We start from the raw sequence: 21,926 nt of genomic DNA, 5'->3' as shown, positions 1-21,926 counted from the left end.
CTGTTACCGAGGTTTTCACGAACATTGACATTCCCAACAAGATCTGCATTATTAGAAATGACCAGATCCAACAGAGCTTCACCTCTAGTCGGGTCTTCCACAAACTGGCCCATAAAATTTTCCTGCAACAGGTTGAGGAAATGTCTCCCCTTTGCAGTTGAAGCCGAACCATGACACCAATTAATATCCCGGAAATTAAAATCTCCCATTATCACTACAGTACCCGCCTGTGCAGCCCGCTCCATCTGTTTATATATCTGACCTTCCATCTCCTCAGTTATATTGGGGGGTCTATAGATTACACCAAAAGTAATTTTTTCAGTGTTTACCTCCCTTTCTAGTTCCACCCACAAGGTTTCAACCTCCTCACAGTCTTCACCCACTATTGTCTCTTTCACACTCGCCTTCATATCACTTCTCACATACAGACATACACCACCACCTTTCCTATTTGTCCTGTCTTTACGAAAAAGTGTAAAACCCTGTAGATTTACAGCCCAGTCATGTGAAGAGTCCAGCCATGTTTCAGCAACACCAACTATATCTATATTTTCTTCCAGTATCAAGGCCTCCAGCTCCCCCATTTTGCTTGCTAGACTTCTGGCATTTGTGAACATACACTTTAACTTGCCTGTCAGTTTTTCACTTTTATTATCAGAAATGTGATTTGACATTAATCGGTCCTTTTTATTTACACTGATGTTTTGTAACGAAAGGATCTCCTTATCTTGTTGTCTAGTCCTCTCCCCACATTCTGTATCTCCCCCCACCAATATAGTCTGACCCCTCTCTAACCTGGCTACCCCTTTTTTTTCTACATTGGCCTCCCTCCTCAGCCCTAGTTTAAATACTCCGCCACCCCAGCTAGAATTCTCTCCCCCAGCACAGCGGACCCCCTTCCATTTAGGTGCAAATCATCTGCAGAATACAGTTTGTACCCCAATGAAAAGTCAGCCCAGTGCTCTAGGAACCCAAATCCTTCTCCTCTACACCAAGACTTCAGCCATGCATTTAACTCCCTGAGCTCCCGCTGTCTTTCCTGTGATGCGCATGGCACAGGCAGTATTCCTGAGAATACAACCTTGGAGGTCCTTCCCTTCAGCTTGTAGCCTAGTTCTTTAAAATTATTCTTAAGGCTCCTCCACCTACCATTTATTCTGTCGTTGGTACCGACATGGACCACGACAGCTGGATCATCACCAGCCCCTCCCAGCAATTTGTCCACCCGTTCCACCACATGCCGAACCCTGGCACCAGGGAGACAGCAAACCATTCGGTTGAGGTGGTCTTGGCGACAAATAATTCTATCCGTCTTCCTGATTATAGAATCCCCTACGACTATCAATTGTCTTGGCTTACCTGCATTACCATCCCGCCGACTACTAGCTGGGCTGTTCTCCCGGCTGTTAGGGAGATCAGTATCCACTAGGGCTGCCATTTCTGAGACTGACACCCTCGCATCATCACCCAACTTGGCAATTTTGCCTGGAATGTCAGAAACCGGATCGGCCTTCCTTGTCTTTGACCCCTTTCTACTGCCCCTAACTACATTAACCCAGCTACTTACCTGATCCTGCTCACCCATGTCTTCACCCTCCAGTTGTAACCCACTAACTGCATGCTCTGTGAGCAGCAAGCTCCGTTCAAAATTGTCTATCCTCCTCAGTGTTGCATTCTGCTCCTCCAGATCTCTAATACGAGCTTCCAGGTGAACAATATGCTCACATCTGCCACAGAGATATTCACCCTGGAACTCCGGCTCCAGTCGTGCATACATATGGCAAACTGTGCACCGAAGAAAACCTCCAATCTTGCTGTCCATTATCCCAGTTACAAAAAAAAACAGCGAACAGGTGTTAATCAAAAAGATAAAGAAGTAGAAGAGCACTTACTTGGGTTTTAACTCCTCTTTTGAACTCCGGTTTTTGGAACTCCACTTAATATACAAACCACTTGCAATTCAAGTCACAGAGCAGGCTCTACAGAGTAGTGAGGCCTGATTTATAGCACCTGGTTGCACCTGGTTGCAGCTAACCCCTCCCCCTTACTCAGCTACTCAGGAAACTGCAAGGGAAAAATAGTTACAAATTATGTCACTTTTGCAAACTTTGTAGCAAGCAAGCAATCAATACATATATCACATACAATGGCCCCCCACTTTGTCACACACAACACAGTAAATCAATCCGGTTTTTGGAACTCCACTTAATATACAAACCACTTGCAATTCAAGTCACAGAGCAGGCTCTACAGAGTAGTGAGGCCTGATTTATAGCACCTGGTTGCACCTGGTTGCAGCTAACCCCTCCCCCTTACTCAGCTACTCAGGAAACTGCAAGGGAAAAATAGTTACAAATTATGTCACTTTTGCAAACTTTGTAGCAAGCAAGCAATCAATACATATATCACATACAATGGCCCCCCACTTTGTCACACACAACACAGTAAATCAATCCGGTTTTTGGAACTCCACTTAATATACAAACCACTTGCAATTCAAGTCACAGAGCAGGCTCTACAGAGTAGTGAGGCCTGATTTATAGCACCTGGTTGCACCTGGTTGCAGCTAACCCCTCCCCCTTACTCAGCTACTCAGGAAACTGCAAGGGAAAAATAGTTACAAATTATGTCACTTTTGCAAACTTTGTAGCAAGCAAGCAATCAATACATATATCACATACAATGGCCCCCCACTTTGTCACACACAACACAGTAAATCAATCCGGTTTTTGGAACTCCACTTAATATACAAACCACTTGCAATTCAAGTCACAGAATTGTGTTATACAGCCGACACCTCACTGCAATGGGTGGAATCAAAGATCACTTTGATTCCGCCCGTTTAACACCTTAAATTCAATTGCGACTGCTACATTTAAATTGTTAGAAACAGGGGCGCCCCTCTCCAATGGGCCATCGCCCCCCCACGACGTGATCGGTGGGTGACAATGGTTGACATGGCAGCCCGGGGGTCTAATGAAGGCCCCCAGTTCTTTGTACTCCTTTGAAGCCCTGTCTCTGGCAGTAGACTGTCAGTATCACGATATACTGCAATACATTAGTATTGCAGTATATCATACAAGCGATCCAATGATCCCCGGTTCAAGTCCCCTCGGGGGACTAATAAAAAAAAGTAAAAAAAAACAGTTATTAACATAACTGGTATCGCCGCATCTGTAAAAGTCAGAACTGTCACAATATAGTTTTGTTTAACCCGCTTTTTTTTGGTCACCGTAGCTCTTTTTTGGAATAAAAAGTGATCAAAAAGTCGCATGTACCCCAAAATGGTATTGGTACAGCTCGCCCCGCAAAATGTAAGCCCTCACACTGCTTTTTTTTCCCCCACTGATGGAAAAAAAATGTGGCTCTCAGAATATAGCAACACAAAACATTTATATTTTTAGCAAATTATTGTTTTTTAAAGGTGGTAGAACATAAAACAAAACATATAAATTTGGTATCGCAGTAATCGTATCAACCAGTAAAATAAAGTGAATGTGTCATTTTTACTGCCTGATGTACGCCGTAAAAACAAAATAAACCTAAATAAATGGCGTAATCACTGTTTTTTGCCCATTTCATCCCACAAATAATTTTTTCAGTTTTTAAGTACACTATGCAGTACACTGTGCAATACAATAAATGGTGCCATGAAAAACTACAACTTGTTCCACAAAAAACAAGCCCTCATATGGCTATGTCGACTAAGAAATAAAAAAGTTATGGCTTTTGGAAGGTGGGGAGGAAAAAACAAAAATGAAAAAACTCAAATTGGCTGTGTCAATAAGGGGTTAAGGATAGCCAATACCAGTAATGGGACAAAATTAACAATAGTAAAATATATAACCATATAATTTTATTCTGGAACAATATAATAACATTAGCGATCTTAATAAATGACTGCCACGCAATCCGGTAAGGTAATATATCATCAAATGGAGTAATTCTGCGAGCCTGTAGTTGTAAACAAAAGAAATAATATATGTGTTAAGATAACATATTAGGAATTATCCATTGATACATACAGTGCAATAATTTAAGAAAAACTTTGTATGTCATAGTCACGATTTAACCCATGGGGTTCAAGGGACTGAAGTGTATGAATCCAATAAGATTCTCTGCTTTTTAGTAGTTTATCACAATTGCCTCCACGTCGTGGTGGTGTAACCTGTTCCAAAACCTGATATTTGAGTTGGGAGACTTCATGCCCCATTTTGTCAAAATAATAAGGAATGCAGGGCTGGCTCCAGGTTTATGTAGGCCCTTGGGCGACACAGACTTAGTAGGCCCCTTTGCGGGGCGTACTCACAGCGGCTGTAAAATGACAGAAAATGTCACTTTGTACCACCATATAGACGTTAGGCGCTGTGTATGCCCCCATATAGATGTTAGGCCCCCAGTTTGTACCCCCATAAACGTAGTGCCCTCTGTAGATAGTGTCACACTCCCAGGTAGTGCCACACAGCCCCCTCCTCACAGGTAGTGCCACGCAGCCCTCATAGGTAGTGCCACACAGCCCCCTCCTCCCAGGTAGTGCCACACAGCCCCCTCCTCACAGGTAGTGCCATGCAGCCCTCGTAGGTAGCGCCACACAGCCCCTTGCCTGGTAGTGCCACACAGGCCCCCTCCCTGGTAGTGCTACACAGCCCCCTCCCAGGTAGTGCTACACATAGCCCCCCACCCAGGTAGTGCCACACAGCCCCCCTCCCAGGTAGTACCACACAGCGCCCTACCCCCAGGTAGTGCCACACAGCCCCCTACTCCCAGGTAGTGCCACACAGCCCCCTCCTCCCAGGTAGTGCCACACAGCCCCCCTCCCTGGTAGTGCCACAAAGCCACCCTCCCTGGTAGTGCCACACAGCCCTCTCCCTGTAGGTAGCACCTTTGGGGTTCCCTCTAGGAGTGGAATCCCATTACAGAGCATTGCCGATGCTCTGGCTGGGGATTCCGCTTCAGGAGAAGCCTCTGATGTCACTGTACATATATGGACAGTGTTGTCGGGGCAACCCGAGAGCCATAGTCCCGGGCAGAGTACTACTAGCTTTGGCTTTTGGCGCCAAAAGGAGCGGAAATCCGCCATTCAGACGAACAGCGCCATTCATCTGGACACTCCAGAAACCAGGGTAACAAGTGCCCGACGAAGGACCTTTGACCGAAACGTTGCACCAAACCCTTGGCATCAATCATAATAAAATTTCAAGAAATTGATACTTACGTCTCAGTGTGCCGAATACTTTTTCACAATACGATTGGGTTGGGACCCTATTCGTGCACCTACCCTGATCTAGTGCATTCCGAACCAATCTCTACCAGTTTACATACTTCGTTACTTATTCTGCAATAAGTGATCAAAATTCTGTAAGAGCTTTTGTAGTCTTTTTATAGAAAGGGCCTTTAAACAGACCCTCATATGGATGGCTTTTCTGAGAAAAGGGATCAGTGGTTTACCAGTTAACTTTAGCGTGTTCTAAAATTTTCCTCAAATTGCAAATTATATTTGTGAAAAGTGATGTACAGGAGTGGCTAAAATTATATCATAACATTGAGTCAAAATAAATGTTTTCCGCACTGCAGGATTCGGATATACTTGAATGCACTGTTTCTTTACACCATATAATTATGACAACTCTTTGCCTAATATATCAATCAAAATACAGCCAGAGTGTTCTTTAAGTTAATAATAGAAAATAGTAACATTGTACCCCCATTTTTTTTTAACTGAAAGTGGGTGGTCGTCTGATTAGGACTCCCTAATGGAGAAAACTAGCAGCACCTCTTGGCTATATTCGTCCACTGAAAACAATAGATGTGTAGTGATTTCTATAAAAATTCTCCAGTGGTCTTTTCCAGATAGGTAGATAGATAGATAGATAGATAGATAGATAGATAGATAGATAGATAGATAGATAGATAGATAGATAGATAGATAGATAGATAGATAGATAGATAGATAGATAATCTGATAAATAGATAGATAGATAGATAGATAGATAGATAGATAGATAGATAGATAGATAGATAGATAGATAGATAGATAGATAGATAGATAGATAGATAGATAGATAGATATTAGATAGATAGATAGATAGATAGATAGATAGATAGATAGATAGATAGATAGATAGATAGATAGATAGATAGATAGATAGATAGATAGATAGATAATCTGATAAATAGATAGATAGATAGATAGATAGATAGATAGATAGATAGATAGATAGATAGATAGATAGATAGATAGATAGATAGATAGATAGATAGATGATAGATAGATAGATAGATAGATAGATAGATAGATAGATAGATAGATAGATAGATAGATAGATAGATAGATAGATAGATGATAGATAGATAGATAGATAGATAGATATTAGATAGATAGATAGATAGATAGATAGATAGATAGATAGATAGATAGATAGATAGATAGATAGATAGATAGATAGATAGATAGATAGACTTTATTCTGCATTGGAAAAACATGTTATTTTATGTATAATTGAATTAGAATCTGTCAATGATGTGATCACATTCATATATTTATACTTTTTCCTAGGTTTGCCAACTTCACTTACTGAGCTTCACCTTGATGGAAACAAAATCGCCAAAGTTGATTCTGACAGTCTAAATGGATTAAACAATCTAGCAAAGTAAGTATGCACAATTATTACTTTAGGAAATGTATAAAGAAAATTTCTGAACTCCATAGCGACCATTGAGAGTGTAGTAGAGTGGGAGACTTTGTCCCGGAATATGCATACTAATATGTGGTGCAGTACACAACTCATTCACACAAGCCCAATTCATTGTACCAATAGAATTCTACCCTCATGCTGTTTCTGTTTACACACACATATTCTGTAAAAATCTGTAAAATTTGCATTACAAATAAATCTGTTTATCAGTTTTGTGAAATGTGGAGATCGTTTCACTGAAAGGTCTCCATACAACTCATTATATTTCCACTGACTGGAAAACAAGCCAAGAATGCAATTATGAATTGTGCAAGAATCTGGTCTGTGTAGCCACAAAATGCAAAGAGCAGACAAAATACAGACTTTAGGCCTAAGACTACAGCTGAGGTAACAGACCGTGAACAGGACACTGATAAATACTTTATAAATCTCATTTAAGTAAAATAAAGGAACTGGATATTTAATATTCAACAGCCTATTTCACCTCCCTTATAACAAGCCTATTTCACCTCTTTGATTTCCACACTATCTAATAATCCAAAACAACCCCTTGATTCTTTTCACTCACTTCTTTTCATCTCCCAGTCACCAAATAGCATTGACACCCTTCCCTCCCACACTTCCTTTCCTTACTTTCAGCAATGAACCTTATATCAAAAGAAGAAAATTGTAGAAAAAATTGCTCTCTTCTTCTTGGTTTTACTCCTATCACTCTCACCGCTCATTCACTGTGTCATTTGCTGGTTCTATTTTTTCTTCTCCTTTTCCACTTGCTATCGGGGTTCCTCAGGGATCAGTCCTAGGTCTGCTTCTGTTTTCTCTCTACACAGCTCCTATTGGACAAACCATCAGCAGATTTGGCTTCCAGTACCATCTGATAACACCCAATTATATACCTCATCCCGTGATATCACTCCCTCTCTAATTCAAAACACCAGTGATTGTCTATCTGCTCACTGTCTCTAACATCATGTCCTCTCTCTATCTGAAACTATATATTTAAAAAACGGAGTTCATTGTTTTCCCACCATCTACTAACCTCCCTAAAGCTAATGTCTCCATCTCAGTGTGTGGTAACACCATAACTCTTAGGCAGTATTCCTGCTGTCTTGGGGTTATGTTTAACTCCAATATTTCCTTTACTCCTTATATTCAATCACTTGTATGCTCATGTCACCTGCATCACAAAAACATTTTCAGAATTTACCCTTTTCTTACTGTGGTAACATCTAAAATGTCTGATTAACTCTCGTCAGTGGCGTAACTACCGCTGTAGCAGCCGTAGCGGCTGCTATGGGGCCCGCAGCATGAGGGGGCCCGTGCCGCCCGCAGGCACGACCCGCTATGGCTGCTACAGCGCGACGCCACTGAAGGGCAACAAGAGAAACTGTCATGTGATCGCGCATCACTGACAGCTGAGAACCTCTCACACTATGAGAGGCTCAGGATCACGTCAGCGGCTCATATCACTTACCCAATCCGGGAACTTCATTCTCCTGCTGCCTGTTGCTCCTCCCGTCTTCGGCAGTGTGGAAGATTTGACATTTGACTCAGTGGCTGCAGCACGGCGACGGCACTGATAACTAAGTCAGTGCGTTCTTCGTGCTCACAGCTGCTAGAGCTCCTATACAAGGGAGCAGGCAGCTTAATTTGACATGACCTAAAACTCTATAACTCAATGTCACTTTATAATAACATAGACACAAATAAGGGTCTAAGCATGTTTCAACTAATATAAAAGGGAGACATTCAGACTTTGATACTATCTTCCCTTGCAACCTGCACTGATACTCTTGGCAGAAATATTTATTGGTTGTTTTACACTAATTCACTGCCAGATAGCAACATTGAATAACATACAATTTATGAGGAAAATTGTGTCCTTTAATAGTGTAGGATTGGGGGTCATCTGCACTACAATACAATTGGACCTGCATTGGATCATTTTAAATATTCATAATATTTGTGTATAAATCGTTTTTGGGTTTTTTTCAATTGATCAATTGAACCACAAGTCTTTCCCTTCTTTCCCCTTCCACAATTAATACTTGTTCCTTCAAAAGACATGCATCCCCTATCCACAGGATAGGGGATACATGTGGGATCGCTGGGACGCCCAGCGATAAGGAGATCAGGGGACCGAAAGTCCCTCGAAGTTCTCCATGACAGACCTCGGACTTCCGGGGTCTGTGTCGGCAGCTCCATAGAAATGAATTGTGCACTGGTCACGCTTGTGCGCATGCGTGACCAGCGCTCCTTTCATTTTTATTGAACTTCGCAGACCCCGGAAGTCTGAGGTTTGTCATGGAAGATCTTTGGGGGACTTTCGGTCCCCCGTTCTCCTTTATCGCTGCCAGCGATCACACATGTATCCCCTATCCTGTGGATAGGGGATGCATGTCATTTGTAGGACAAACTATAGGCCGTTTTTTTGGGGGGTTGGGGACTGCATGGAGTTACCTACAGGGGGGGTTTAGGGCTGTATGGCGTTATCTACAGGGGGAGGGCTGTATGGCGTTATCTACAGGGGGAGGGCTGTATGGCGTTATCTACAGGGGGAGGGCTGTATGGCGTTATCTACAGGGGAGGGCTGTATGGCGTTATCTACAGAGGGAGGGCTGTATGGCGTTATCTACAGGGGAGGGCTGTATGGCTTTATCTACAGGGGGAGGGCTGTATGGCGTTATCTACAAGGGTGCTGTATGATGTTATCTACAAGGGGCTATATGGCGTTATCTACAAGGGGGCTGTATGATGTTATCTACAAGGGGCTGTATGGTGCTATCTATAGGGGGCGCTGTGTGGCGGAATCTATAGGGAGGCACGATCTACAAGGGGGGGTTGTGTGATACCCAGGGGAGGGGGGCCCCAGTCAAAAGTTTGCTATGGGGCCCAGTCTTTCCTAGTTACGCCCCTGACTCTCGTCTTGACTACTGTAGCTCATTACTAATTGGTCTTCCCCTTACTGAACTCAAACCTCTCTAATCTATCCTTAATGCAGTAGCCAGGTTCATCTTTCTGTCCAACCACAACACCAACCCCTCTACCCTGTGCCAGTCAATGGACTGGTTGCTCATTCACTTAAGAATACAATCAAAATGTATTACTCTCACCCTTCCTCATCTACATTCTGCCAATGATCCAAGACTAATATCCTCCATATTCCAAATCTCCCACTCCTATTTCCAAGACTTTGTCATGCTGCACCTCTGTAATGCACTACCCCAGACAATTAAAAGAATTCCTAACATCCACAGTTAGAAGCCGTGAAAACACATCTTTTTAGACAGGCCCATCAGATTCCCTAATCTGACTCCTTTTCTTAGCCCCACTATTAAATTAGTCATCAGAACCTGTACCCTTCGTTCAGCAGTATCCCCCACACTCCTTGCACTTTAATTTACTTCATATCTGTTATATACAGATACTGGCTGGTGACCGGATCATGTGGCTTTATGTGTACGGCCCTCTTGGGGATTGTAAGCTCTTGCGAGCAGGGTCCTCATTCCTCTTGTTTGAATTGTAAATTAGATTTGTGACCATGTAATGTCTGATATTGTCTGTACAATTTACGTCTGAATTGTAAAGTGCTGCGAAATATGTTGGTGCTATATAAATAAAGATAAATATTATATTATTATTAGAATGATATAAAAACTCCCAGCCCAACAGGCTTCTTATATGAACCTACTGATTCTCACAAATTGCAAATGGACTTAAAATTGTTTGGTCCGTAAGATACGGACCGTATGTCGGCCACATTTCTCGGACCGAATACACTGCAGGGAGCCTTGCTCCTAGCATCATCGTTATTTATGACGCTAGGAGAACCTGCCTCGCTGCAGAAAAACTGTCCTGTACTGTAATCATGTTTTCAGTATGGGACAGTTTTCCGCAGCGAGTCAGAGACACCTAGCGTCGTACATAACTATGATACTAGGAGCCCGGCTCCCTGGAGTGTGTTTGATCTGGGAAATGCGGCTGACACACGGTCCGTATTTTACGGACCGAACGCTCTCGTGTGAACCCAGCCTCAATGTGCATGAACAAACCTTGAATAATTTTTAAAAGAGTGGATTAAAGTTGCCGTTTTTACATGTACAAAGCTGAGAGAACTATCTACATAGGCTCAAGGCTGTAATTGATACCAAGTATGGCTCTTTTTAATGTTGACTTGAACTGGTGAATAGTCAACTATTTTGTGCTTAAAAAATAAAGCTATAAATTTAAATCTAGCCTTAAGTATTTACTGCATTTTATGACAAAAAATTCTTCAAAACTCCTTTGACTGGTTCAAAAATATCAAATTATTAATATTCTTTTATACTACTTTATTTTTTTAAGAAAAGTTCAGATTTTTTTTCCCTCATTTTAAAGTTTACAAATTCATTTACATGTTAGACATATTGATATACAAAACACCAAAATTTGGGATCAGTTTACATGGCTTTACATGCCTTTTTGTATATTTTGTTTCTAGTCATATGTTCTTCTTTGTAGGTGTTATATGTAGCAACAGCCAGCCACAACTATGTCCTATGAACAAAAAACTAAATTGTATCCACTGGTGATATATTGTAATTATGGGCCAACTTTGCTGATTTAATTAAATAAAATAGTTGGAAATATAGTTTGGAAATATTTTTTATTGATTTAGTGAAAATGGCTATTATTGTACTAAGGCTCTATATTTGTCAAACTTCATATTTGTTATATTCATTTTTTTATAAGCCATAATTAGCCTTCAAATTATTATTATAATTTTTTTGGTATTATTAAGTTCCCTCACATGTGGCGTACTTGCAGTGCAAATATACACTACGGAAAATGACATTGTATGTCTATGGGGAAAATATTCTGCAAAGTTTTTTTGCAACGCAGGTTTATGCTGCGGAAATGTGGGTCCCATTATCATATCTATTTCCTCAATTGTATATATTTTATTAAGGCTTCTGGCCTATATGTCAGAAAGAGAATTTGAGTCAAACAATTCTATTTATAATATAATGTGCTCAGGTAATATCCAAAATTGTATTTTTGCTTTCTTAGCTGCTAGACACTGAATCATCAATAATTAAAAATGAATACTCATGGATGATTGTGTATTAAGTACCCTGAAATATTTTGAATAATAGTTTCTTTACCTCATCTCCAGTAAAAAACATTTTAGGCATTCCCATAATACATGAAATAAATAAACCATAATTAATTTAAATTTAGGGCATTCACCTTTTCAACCTTTTATGTGTTTGTCTAGTAGAAATCAAATGCCCTAATGGCTTAATGTATTATTCTCCAGTACAATTCCCTCCATGCTTCTGATAGTAAGCATTCCCTAACCAAAGTGAAGCCTTTTTTTAACCTCTTTTTATTTCAAATATACTTAAATCGGAACTTAGGCCACACTTCCATATTCTAGAGGTGGAGTCATAGTTAGGCTGGGTTCACACACAGTTTTTTGCAGGAGGAAAATCTGCCTCAAACCAGATTTTACTCTGCCTGCGTGCCGATTTTCGTGCCGATTTTTGCTGCGTTTTTCGCCAGCGACCATTGAGCGCTGCCAGCGTAAAGCGCATAAGTACGCTTTTTCTGCCTCCCATTGATGTCAATGGGAGGTCAGAGGCGTAGACGCTCGAAGATAGAGCATGCCCCTTCTTTTTCCCATGAGCCGGTTTTTCCGCTCGCGGGAAAAAAACGCCTCCGCCTCCGATTGAAATTAATGGGAGGCATTTTCGGCCATTTTTGGGCGCGTTTTCTGATTCCTCATTTTGTATTCCTTTTAGAATGATTTGTATACTGTCACTGGCTGTAAATAATAAACTAAATGTCGCAACCCTCAGATAACACATGGTTTTAATTCTTCTAAGGAGAAAATTGTTCCTGTGTCCCTATTAATCCATTTTTTTCTATATTGATAATACCTAGTTTTAATTGCCTCTGCTATATTAAGATCGACAATACATTTTTTAAAATCAAGTTTTAACATTACTAGAACTATATTTGGGTAAACCATAACTTCTACGTGTACTACTCCAAGTTTTAGTTATATATTTAAAGAATATCATCAATTTATGTTTTCATTTCCAATTTATCATTGAAATGCAGAATTCCTCCTCTGGATTTTATATATATATATATATATATATATATATATAGATATATATATCTATATATCTATATATATATATATATATATATATATCTATATATATATATATATATATATATATAAAAATATATATATACACATATGTATATATATATATATATATACACACACATATGTGTTTGTTTGTGTGTGTGTGTGTGTGTGTGTGTGTGTGTATATATATGTATCAATTTTGTAGAACTATTAACTAATATTTTCTACATTTTTCATAATCACTAAATGTCTACAAATTATGCACTACTGTTTTTCTATAATATTTAAAAGGACTCTCTTTATTTTGAAACATCTTGGTCATGGGATCGGTGGTCTGTGGGCATGCTCATTACTAATCTATTTATTGCTGCATCAGCAACAGTCAGAATCAACCCTTATATCCATAGATCTTCAAGCTGAAGGCCAAATGGTTCTCAGAAGAGATCCAGGATCACCTACTAGCGATTGGTGGTAGCACAAGCTACCGTTCAAAGTAATCTTCTTACATAGTCCTGCTACATGTAAAATAATGTGCTGCATATAGTGGTGAGAATATAAAAATGTACATTAATTGACTGTATACAGTACATTGGGATATTCTTCATAACCCTTTCACTTTTTTCACATTTTGTTATGTTAAGGCCTTTTGCTAAAATAAAAAAATCAAGATTTTCCCCATCATTTTGCACTCAATACCCCATAATGATGAAGTGAAAACAAAACTTTAGCATTTTTTTTAAAATGTATTAGAGATGAAAAACTCAAATTTCAATTAGACACTTGAAATTTAGTTCTGGGGGCCTCCCATCTCTCTAGATCATCTTTGAAATGTTTCTAAACCTTGATTGGAGTCCACATGCGGTAAATTCATTTGATTGTACATGATTTAGAAAGACACACCCCTGTCTATACAAGGTCTCACAGCTAACAATGCATATCAGAGCAAAAACCAAGTCATGAGGAGAAAAGAGCTGCCTGTCTCAGAGACAGGATTGTGTGGAGGCATAGATCTAGAGAAGGGTACAAACAAATTGTGCTGCACTGAAGTTTTTTAAAACACAGTGGCCTCCATAATTCTTAAATGGAAGAAGTTTGGAACAGGACTCTTCCAAGAGCTGGCTACCCCATAAACTAAGTAATTTATGGGGGGGGGGGAGGATCTTGGTAAGAGAGGTGACCAAGAACCAAATGGTCACTTTGGTTGAGCTCCAAAGATCCTGTGTGTGGAGATGGGAGAAACTTCCAAAAGGTCAACCATCACTGTAGCACTCTACCAATCTGGGCTTTATGGCAGGGTGGCCAGAAAGAAGCCTCTCTTCAGTAAAAGACACATGAAAGTCTGCCTGGAGTTTGCAAAAAAGCACTTAATGAAAACCTGATCGAGAGTGCTTTGGGCGAAAGGTTCACCTTCAAACAAGACAATGACCCTAAGCACACAGCCAATATATCACAGGAGTGGCTTGGGGACAACTCTGTGAATGTCCTTGAGTGGCCCAGCCGGAGCCATGACTTGAACCCAATTAAACATCTCTGGAGAGACCTGAAAATGGCTGTCAACAGATGGTCCCCGTCCAAACTGACTGAGCTTGGGAGGATCTGCAGAGAAGAATGGGAGAAAATCCCCAAATCCAGGTGTGCATACCTTGTGGCATCATAACCAAGAAGACTGGAAGCTGTTACAGCAGCCAAAGGTGCTTCAACTAAGTACTGAGTAAAGGATCTGAATACTTATGTCAATGCAATATTTTAGTTTTTCCTTTTCAATAAATTAGTAAAGAATACTAACATTCTTTTTTCACTTTTTCAATATGGGGTATTGAGTGCAGAATGATGGGGGAAAACTTTTTTTTATTTTTATTTTAGCACAAGGCCTCAACATATACAAATATGTTAGAATTATCCTGTACTTCATAACACTCCTTTTGAGAAATATTTTTCCAAAACAAAATACTTCTAAGATTCTATTATGATAAACGTAATATGTGCATTTGATAGAAGGTTAAAGTGTAGCTAAACGTTTGACAAACTTCTGACATGTCATAGTGACGTCGGAAGTTTGTATTGGTGGGGGTTCGAGCACTGAGACCCCCACCAATCGCTAGAACTAAGTATCTTAAGCGCTCGTGTGAGCGTTCAGCCGCTTCGTGTCTGTTCGGCTTTTTCCTGAAATTTATGTATAGGTGTACGGACTCAATAGAAAGTCTATGAGCTCGTACTCCGATACATCGGCTTTCGGGAAAAAGCCGAACAGACATGAAGCGGCTGAGCGCTCACACGAGCACTTAAGCTGCTTTGTTCTAGCGATTGGTAGGGGTCTCAGTGCTTGGACCCCCACCAATCCAAACTTCTGACATGTCACTATGACATGTCAGAAGTTTGTCAAACGTTTAGCTACACTTTAACCCGTTTGACATCAATTTAAGACGATATTATGATTAAAATAGCTATGTTGGAACATGTGAAAACCCTAGGGGCAGCAATACTTGTATAACAAGCACCAACATACAGTGCACAGTCAAAATACCTCATACATTCTCAGATAACACATTCCAGACTTGCACAAAAATGTGCTGGGGTTTTTCTAGAAGCATAAAAGGCACTTAAAATATATTGCACACCTTGGGGAAGATATGAATGGCAGTAAAAAGTTATAGAGCACATCAATGGTGTTTGTCACGCGTAATGTAAGATTTTCAGATATTATGAAGATATAGATAATGCTACTATATCTATGTACTAAGTGCTATTACAAATAAAAGATATCTGCATGTTTACTATATTTAAGGGCTAGTACACTGCTAGCATCAGAGAGCCATCATGAGACCACATTTTCGTGTTTGTATTATGGCCGCAAATACCCGGACCTCCCATGCTTCTATTGAACCAAGCTTTAATCACCATAAAACCACATGGTGATTTAAATTCCGTTCAGCAGAAGCATGGGAAGCCTGGGAATTGTAATTGTAACACTGCATTCTCTTCTGTTTTATTTTTCTCTATCAAAAATTGGATTAGATTAAAGCAAAATGAACAATAAAACTGAAACTAGCAGAGTAAATCCCCAATAATATCAGAGCCATAAATATTTAAGTCTGTGAGAAAATGGTTTGAGCAAAAAAGAAGGTGCAACCTAGGCCATAATTCTGGCGCAACAGCAATTGTAAATCTGCCACAATTGGGAAGATTTACTACTGTGTCTGGGTCTAGAAAGTGTCAAAAAATTCGGTAAGTTTTGGCACAAATTTATGCATATTGGCGCAATTTGGAAAAATGTTGATGTTTGCACCTCACTAGACAATTTTAAAAAGTTTTTAATAGGGTACATGGCTTAGCGGGAGAGTGGATTTCTAGAAGAGGGGTGGTTTAAATTCGCCAATGTGCGCCAAATGTCTGGTGCAAAGTAAGCCAAAACAGAGGTGTAAGGAAGAAAAAAGTATCCAACAGGTCATGCAATGAGCGCCAAAATGATCATACAGCCTACACCACTGTGATAGATCTGGCGCATTTTGGGCCTGCCTGGTGTAAGTTTATGGTGTCTATTAGACAGCATCAGTAAATGTGGGCCAATGTGTTCCGCTTCCTGTCAGAGGTTGCAAAGGCAATGCTTGACTCTAAGAAAGTGAGTAATCCATGGGACAACAGGTATAAATCCACTCCTATATCCTAGGCCTGCATGGATGCTTCAATTAACCCCTTCACTACCCTTGACCAGTTAATATGCTTGTATTAATTCCTTCACTACCCTAGATCAAAAGCCACGCTGGCATTAACCCTATCACTATCTTAGTAACCAGAGATGTTGGCATTAGACCCTTCACTGCCCTAGAACACCACGGTTATTTGGCAGGATACAGCTTCTATGTACACAGGATACATAGAAGCTGTATTTAAAAAAAAAAAAACAATGAAATAGTTGCTTAAAAATCACATAATACATTGTTTTAATAAAAAAAAGAAATTGAGTTCAAAGGTTAACATATCCTTTAATACCTGAAATCTCCATTCAATCCTTGCTGGCACAATATTTGTAGATAATCTTGTAATTCTCCTCTGGTGATACACCAGACTCTGCTTTGAAATCTGAAGAAGGAAAACTGAATTATTGGTTATAGGTTAGGCTATAAATTAAGTTTACATCCACATGTGTCAGATTTGTTGCAAAAATTTCTGCGACTGAAAAAGCCATTTCGTACTTCTGAATGGGGATGTTTCTGCAGCATTTGCATGGATTTCTGCAAGCTCTATTCAAATAAATAGGGCAGTCGTGGAAATTTCTGCAACAAATCTGCCGCATGTGAATATACTCTGTTCATACTGTATCAAATGACAAGCTTTTTAATAGCTTCCAATGGCAACAAGAGAAACTGAATCCAGCTCTGTATTAATACACATGCTGTAACTCAGGGTCAATACGAGACAATTAAAGTAAAGAAATGTATGCAATGTATGGTGTTCAAAGGTAAACATACACTTTAATCATAGTTGCATGAAGCATCACTAAGTAGGGTTATATTTTTGCAAATTCATTTCCTAAAATAGATATTTTTTTTCTCTATTTACACATGTATACATAAAATTGTTTTAACATACTTTTTTTTCTGCAGATTAGGGTTGAGTTTTAACAACATAATTAACGTTGAAAATGGATCTGTGGCAAATGTTCCTCATTTAAGGGAGCTACACTTGGACCATAACAGCCTTACTAAGGTGCCTGCTGGACTCAATGAACACAAGTACATACAGGTAAAGTACCCATTTTAATCTATATCCGAAAAAACATATCTGAGCAGCACAGTAGTGACAAGAGGCATAAAGTAGGGTGCAAATCCACAAGGAGCCCAACTCCAAGGTCACTGTCTATTTCTACCAAGCAAAGAAATAGGCAGCGCTCCAATAGAAAACAGGGAATTCTTTAACTCATGTTAATAGTTGTGAAAATTCGGCTCCCCCATGGAGTATAGCTGAAGCTTGAGAAATCTCCACCTATGTGTGTATTTTTTTGAAAGGTATTTAGAACAGTAGATAAACTCAGAGATAGAAGCAAACATTTTTTTCTGTCATCTTTTCAGTCTGTTTTTGAATTGGAGGCAATCTTGCTAATAGATTAGGGAATTTTACGGTACATTTTTATCAGCAATTTTTTTTTTGCAAGCGTGATCAAAATTGCAGGGTAAACAGATTCTCTGTGGGTGCCCTGCAGCCTGTTAAAAGGTTTTTAACTATTTTACAGCAGTCTGTAGCCTGTGCTCCATAGACACGCTATTGACTATCATAAATGGCGGTCTATAGGGCTCTAAGGGCAACTGCGGGGAATTTGATTATGTATCTTTAAATTATTCCCACTTGTAAATTATACTATACTAGGTAAATACATGATTTTTTTTTATGTAATCATTTTTCTTGATCATAAATTTTATTCAATAGTTTATAGTTTAGCATTTTTTTATAAAGTTATATATTAACAATGTCTCCTCAATTTGTGATATGTAGATACGTTTGTTAACATTTGCTATAATGGGATTTTGCAGGTTGTCTATCTTCACAACAACAAAATTGCTGCTGTTTCAACAAATGACTTTTGTCCTATTGGATACAATACAAAGAAGGCTTCATATACAGGAATCAGCCTCTTCAGCAACCCTGTCCAGTACTGGGAAATCCAACCAGCCACATTCAGATGTGTTTATGAACGCTCTGCTATTCAGATCGGAAACTACAAGTAAACATACCGGCTATTATTTTGTCAAATAAAGTATTTGTTAAAAAAAAATTAAAAATGCCCTAGCAACTATTAAAAATGCAAATACTAGAATTTTTCCCAAACTATATTTTGTGCCTATATTTCATGAAAATATGGCTTCTTGAATCAGAGGGTTGCTGATGGTATATCATGTACTATCATGAACATAGTCTACTTTCCATGAAACATGGGGATTGTAATTTTGTAATGTATTTAGCAGTTTGCTAACTTAGTATGTTGTACTGAACAATGTGTACGTGCCGGTAAATCATGAATTACATTTTTGATTAAGAAGAACAAATTAAATAGATTTTTTTTCTTTTCTGAAAATTGTAGTGTTATGATATTCTGTTAGAATATATCATCCTTTCAAAATTGAGCTTGTTTGAGTGCAAGTGCCAAATGCGGATGGAAGACGTGAGCCCAGTCTTCTCGGCAGGGTGGCAGGGAAATGTGCCATCGGACCCCTCTAAGCTCTACTGAATAGCTTAGAAGTCTCATAAATGAGAATGGCATGTATGTAAGCTATTTCCCAGCCCATTTACCAGCTTTCCAGGGGCTTCTTAGTGTAGGCATTTGCACCCACCAGTTCATTTTACAGATGTAATAAATACAGAGAAGCTGTCCTGGTGACAAGTTCCCTTTAAGAAAAGGCTGGAATGTTTCTTTTTTTTTTTTTTTTTTAGCATACTGCTACTGGGTTAAATGGTTAATGATGAACAACAACACAACAATTATTAACCGTCTTCATGCCACTCATCAATTAACCTTTTCTCCCACCATTGTTGCAGTGTCCTAGTTTTATAAATCAATATATAAAATGCAACTCAAAACCACTGGTATTCTATTCATACATATAGCCCTTATGTATCTATAATATTAAAACCAAACAATTTATTTTCCAATGCAGACATTGAAGGTACTTTTCTATAGTGTGCTGAGCTTATAAGCTTGCTATTTGTTGATCTCACTTAAATACTGTAGTCTAATAGGCATATATTTTGGCTTCTCAGTTAAAACTCAAATAGGAGTATGTATCAAATGAAACTATTAAATACAAATTAATCGTATTACTATGTAAAATCAACAATGTGCTGGACACTGAAATCTGTTTTGAAGCACCACATGGAACTATTGGATTGGAAATAATAGAAGTGCATACTAAATCCATGACCTGCCTGGATGTTTTACTGGTTTGAAGTATTCATTAATGTTTTATGAAGTTACAGTAAATTGCAGATACACTCGTCTATCAGACATATGTAAGCTGCAGTACATAGAATATTTTGACTGGAATATGTTTGGTTTAAATATGGAAATATTTGTGAAGTGCATTAAAATTGTTCGAAAGCTGAATTATGTTGAATTCTATAACTTATATGTGTGATGTCTTATTTCGATACACTTTATTACTCACCATGTTATATTAACAATATATATAGCTCACAACTAATAATGTTTTGTTTTTACTTAAAAGTATAAGTTTGATTGCAATATATTATAATTGCAATATATATATATATATATATATATATATATATATATATATATATATATATGTATATATATATATATATATATATATATAGCAATTATATGTAATGTATGTGCAATTATATTATATTTGTGTATATATATATATATACATATATATATATATATATATATATATATAATATATAATTTAAGTCCGTACACGCACATCTCATGTATTTGAAAGAAACACAAACAACTTTTTTTCAGTGACTAAAACTCCTTAAGATTGTCAACTCCATTTTTGCAAATAATATCAAGTTATTTCAATATTATAGAACATCTGTGCTCTAATATTTTATAATTTGGCCTTTTGCATGGCTATTACATAATCTCTTTCTCATATTAAAATGAAGCTTTACTGTTGCTTTACCCATCATTTTTATTTTTAAGATCTCTCTAATATATTTCAACAAAGTGAAGAGAACTTGTTAGGACTGATGTGTAGTACAATGGTATGAACTCCAAGTCAGCCTAATGAGCATGCACAGAAAAACTGGCAATATTGTGGCTGGTTGGTAGAGAATAGTAGGGAAGGATGGATTGATTCTTATGACAAGCCCTGAACAGCAATGCTTGTGAAGTAAAAAGTTAATTCCTAGTAGGCAATAATTTGAATGGCAAAAAGTACCAGAGAAGTCCACTCAGTAGCAATAACTTCTACCTATGGTACTAGCAGCAATCTAGAATATGCTTTATGGCCAAAAGTAGTTGGACACTCCTTTTGGTTATTGAGTTCAGGTGTTTCATTGAAAACAGATACATAAAATCAAGCACAGTGCCATGCAATTTCCATAGACAAACATTGCTATTAGCATGTATCGTACTGAAGAGCTTAGTGACTTTAAAAATGTCACCTTTGTGATAAGTCAGTTCGTTAAATTTCTCATCAATTAGGTCTGCCACAAAGCAATAGACCACGCAAAGTTAACAAGTGGGGCCCGCCAACTGCTGAAGTGCACTGCGCCAAAATATCTCCTATCCTCTAATACACTTACTACAGAGTTCCAAACTACCTCTGGAAGTGACAACAGGTCAAGAACTGAGCGTCATGAGCTTCATGAAATGGGTTTCCATGGTCGAGCAGCTCCACAGAAAATTAAGATCAACATATGCAATGCTATGCATTGGCCTGGAGTGGTAAAACGCATTCCACCACTGGACTCTGGAGGAGTGGAAAAATGTTCTCTGGAGTGATGAATCAGATTTCACAACCTGGCAATCTGTTGGATTAATTTGGGTTTGTCAAATGCTGAGAGAATGAAACCTGCCAGAATGCATAGTGTCTACTGTAAAATTTGGCAGAGGAGGGATAATGGTCTGGCGTAATTTTTCAGGGTTTGAGCGAGGTTCCTTATTTACACTGAATGGTAATTGTAATTCTACAGCATACAAAGACATTTTAGACAATTGTGTGCTTTGAATGTTGTAGCAACGGTTTCTTGTACCAGCATAACTGTTCCCCTGTGTAAAAAGAGAGGTCGATAAAAACATGGTTTGATAGTGTGAAGGAACTTGAGTGGCCTGCACATAGTCCTGACCTCAACCCCAACAAACACTTTTGGGGTTTATTGGGATGCTGAGTACAAGCCAGACTTCCTCATCCAATATCAGTGCCTAACCTCACAAATGTTCTTTTAGCTAAATGGGCACAACTCCCACAGACACACTCCAAAATCTTGTGATAAGAAGAGTGAAGGCTGTTACAGCCACAAAAGGGGGCTTACATCTATATTAACGCTCATGGTTTTGGAAAGGGGTGTCCAACAAGTTCATGTATTGTATCTTCGATTGTCAGATGTCCATATACATTTGG

The 21,926-nt window shown here is 38.8% G+C and overlaps 1 protein-coding gene across 1 annotated transcript in view; it reads left to right on the top strand.

Annotated features, from left to right (window-relative positions):
* Positions 1–19,917, top strand: part of DCN (decorin) — a 55,153-nt gene extending 35,236 nt beyond the window's left edge. Inside the window, exons 6-8 of the mRNA XM_075860099.1 lie at positions 6,557–6,650; positions 17,442–17,580; positions 18,366–19,917. Of these exons, the coding sequence (XP_075716214.1) occupies positions 6,557–6,650; positions 17,442–17,580; positions 18,366–18,560 (428 nt within the window). The 3' untranslated portion in view covers positions 18,561–19,917. The remainder of the gene's footprint in view (positions 1–6,556; positions 6,651–17,441; positions 17,581–18,365) is intronic.
* Positions 19,918–21,926: the final 2,009 nt, after the last annotated feature.

This window comes from Rhinoderma darwinii, chromosome 3, assembly GCF_050947455.1.
Source record: "Rhinoderma darwinii isolate aRhiDar2 chromosome 3, aRhiDar2.hap1, whole genome shotgun sequence".
NCBI classification, from domain to species: Eukaryota; Metazoa; Chordata; class Amphibia; order Anura; family Rhinodermatidae; genus Rhinoderma; species Rhinoderma darwinii.
The sequence above is the reverse complement of the archived record's forward strand: the minus strand, read 5'-3'. Positions and strand labels throughout refer to the sequence as shown.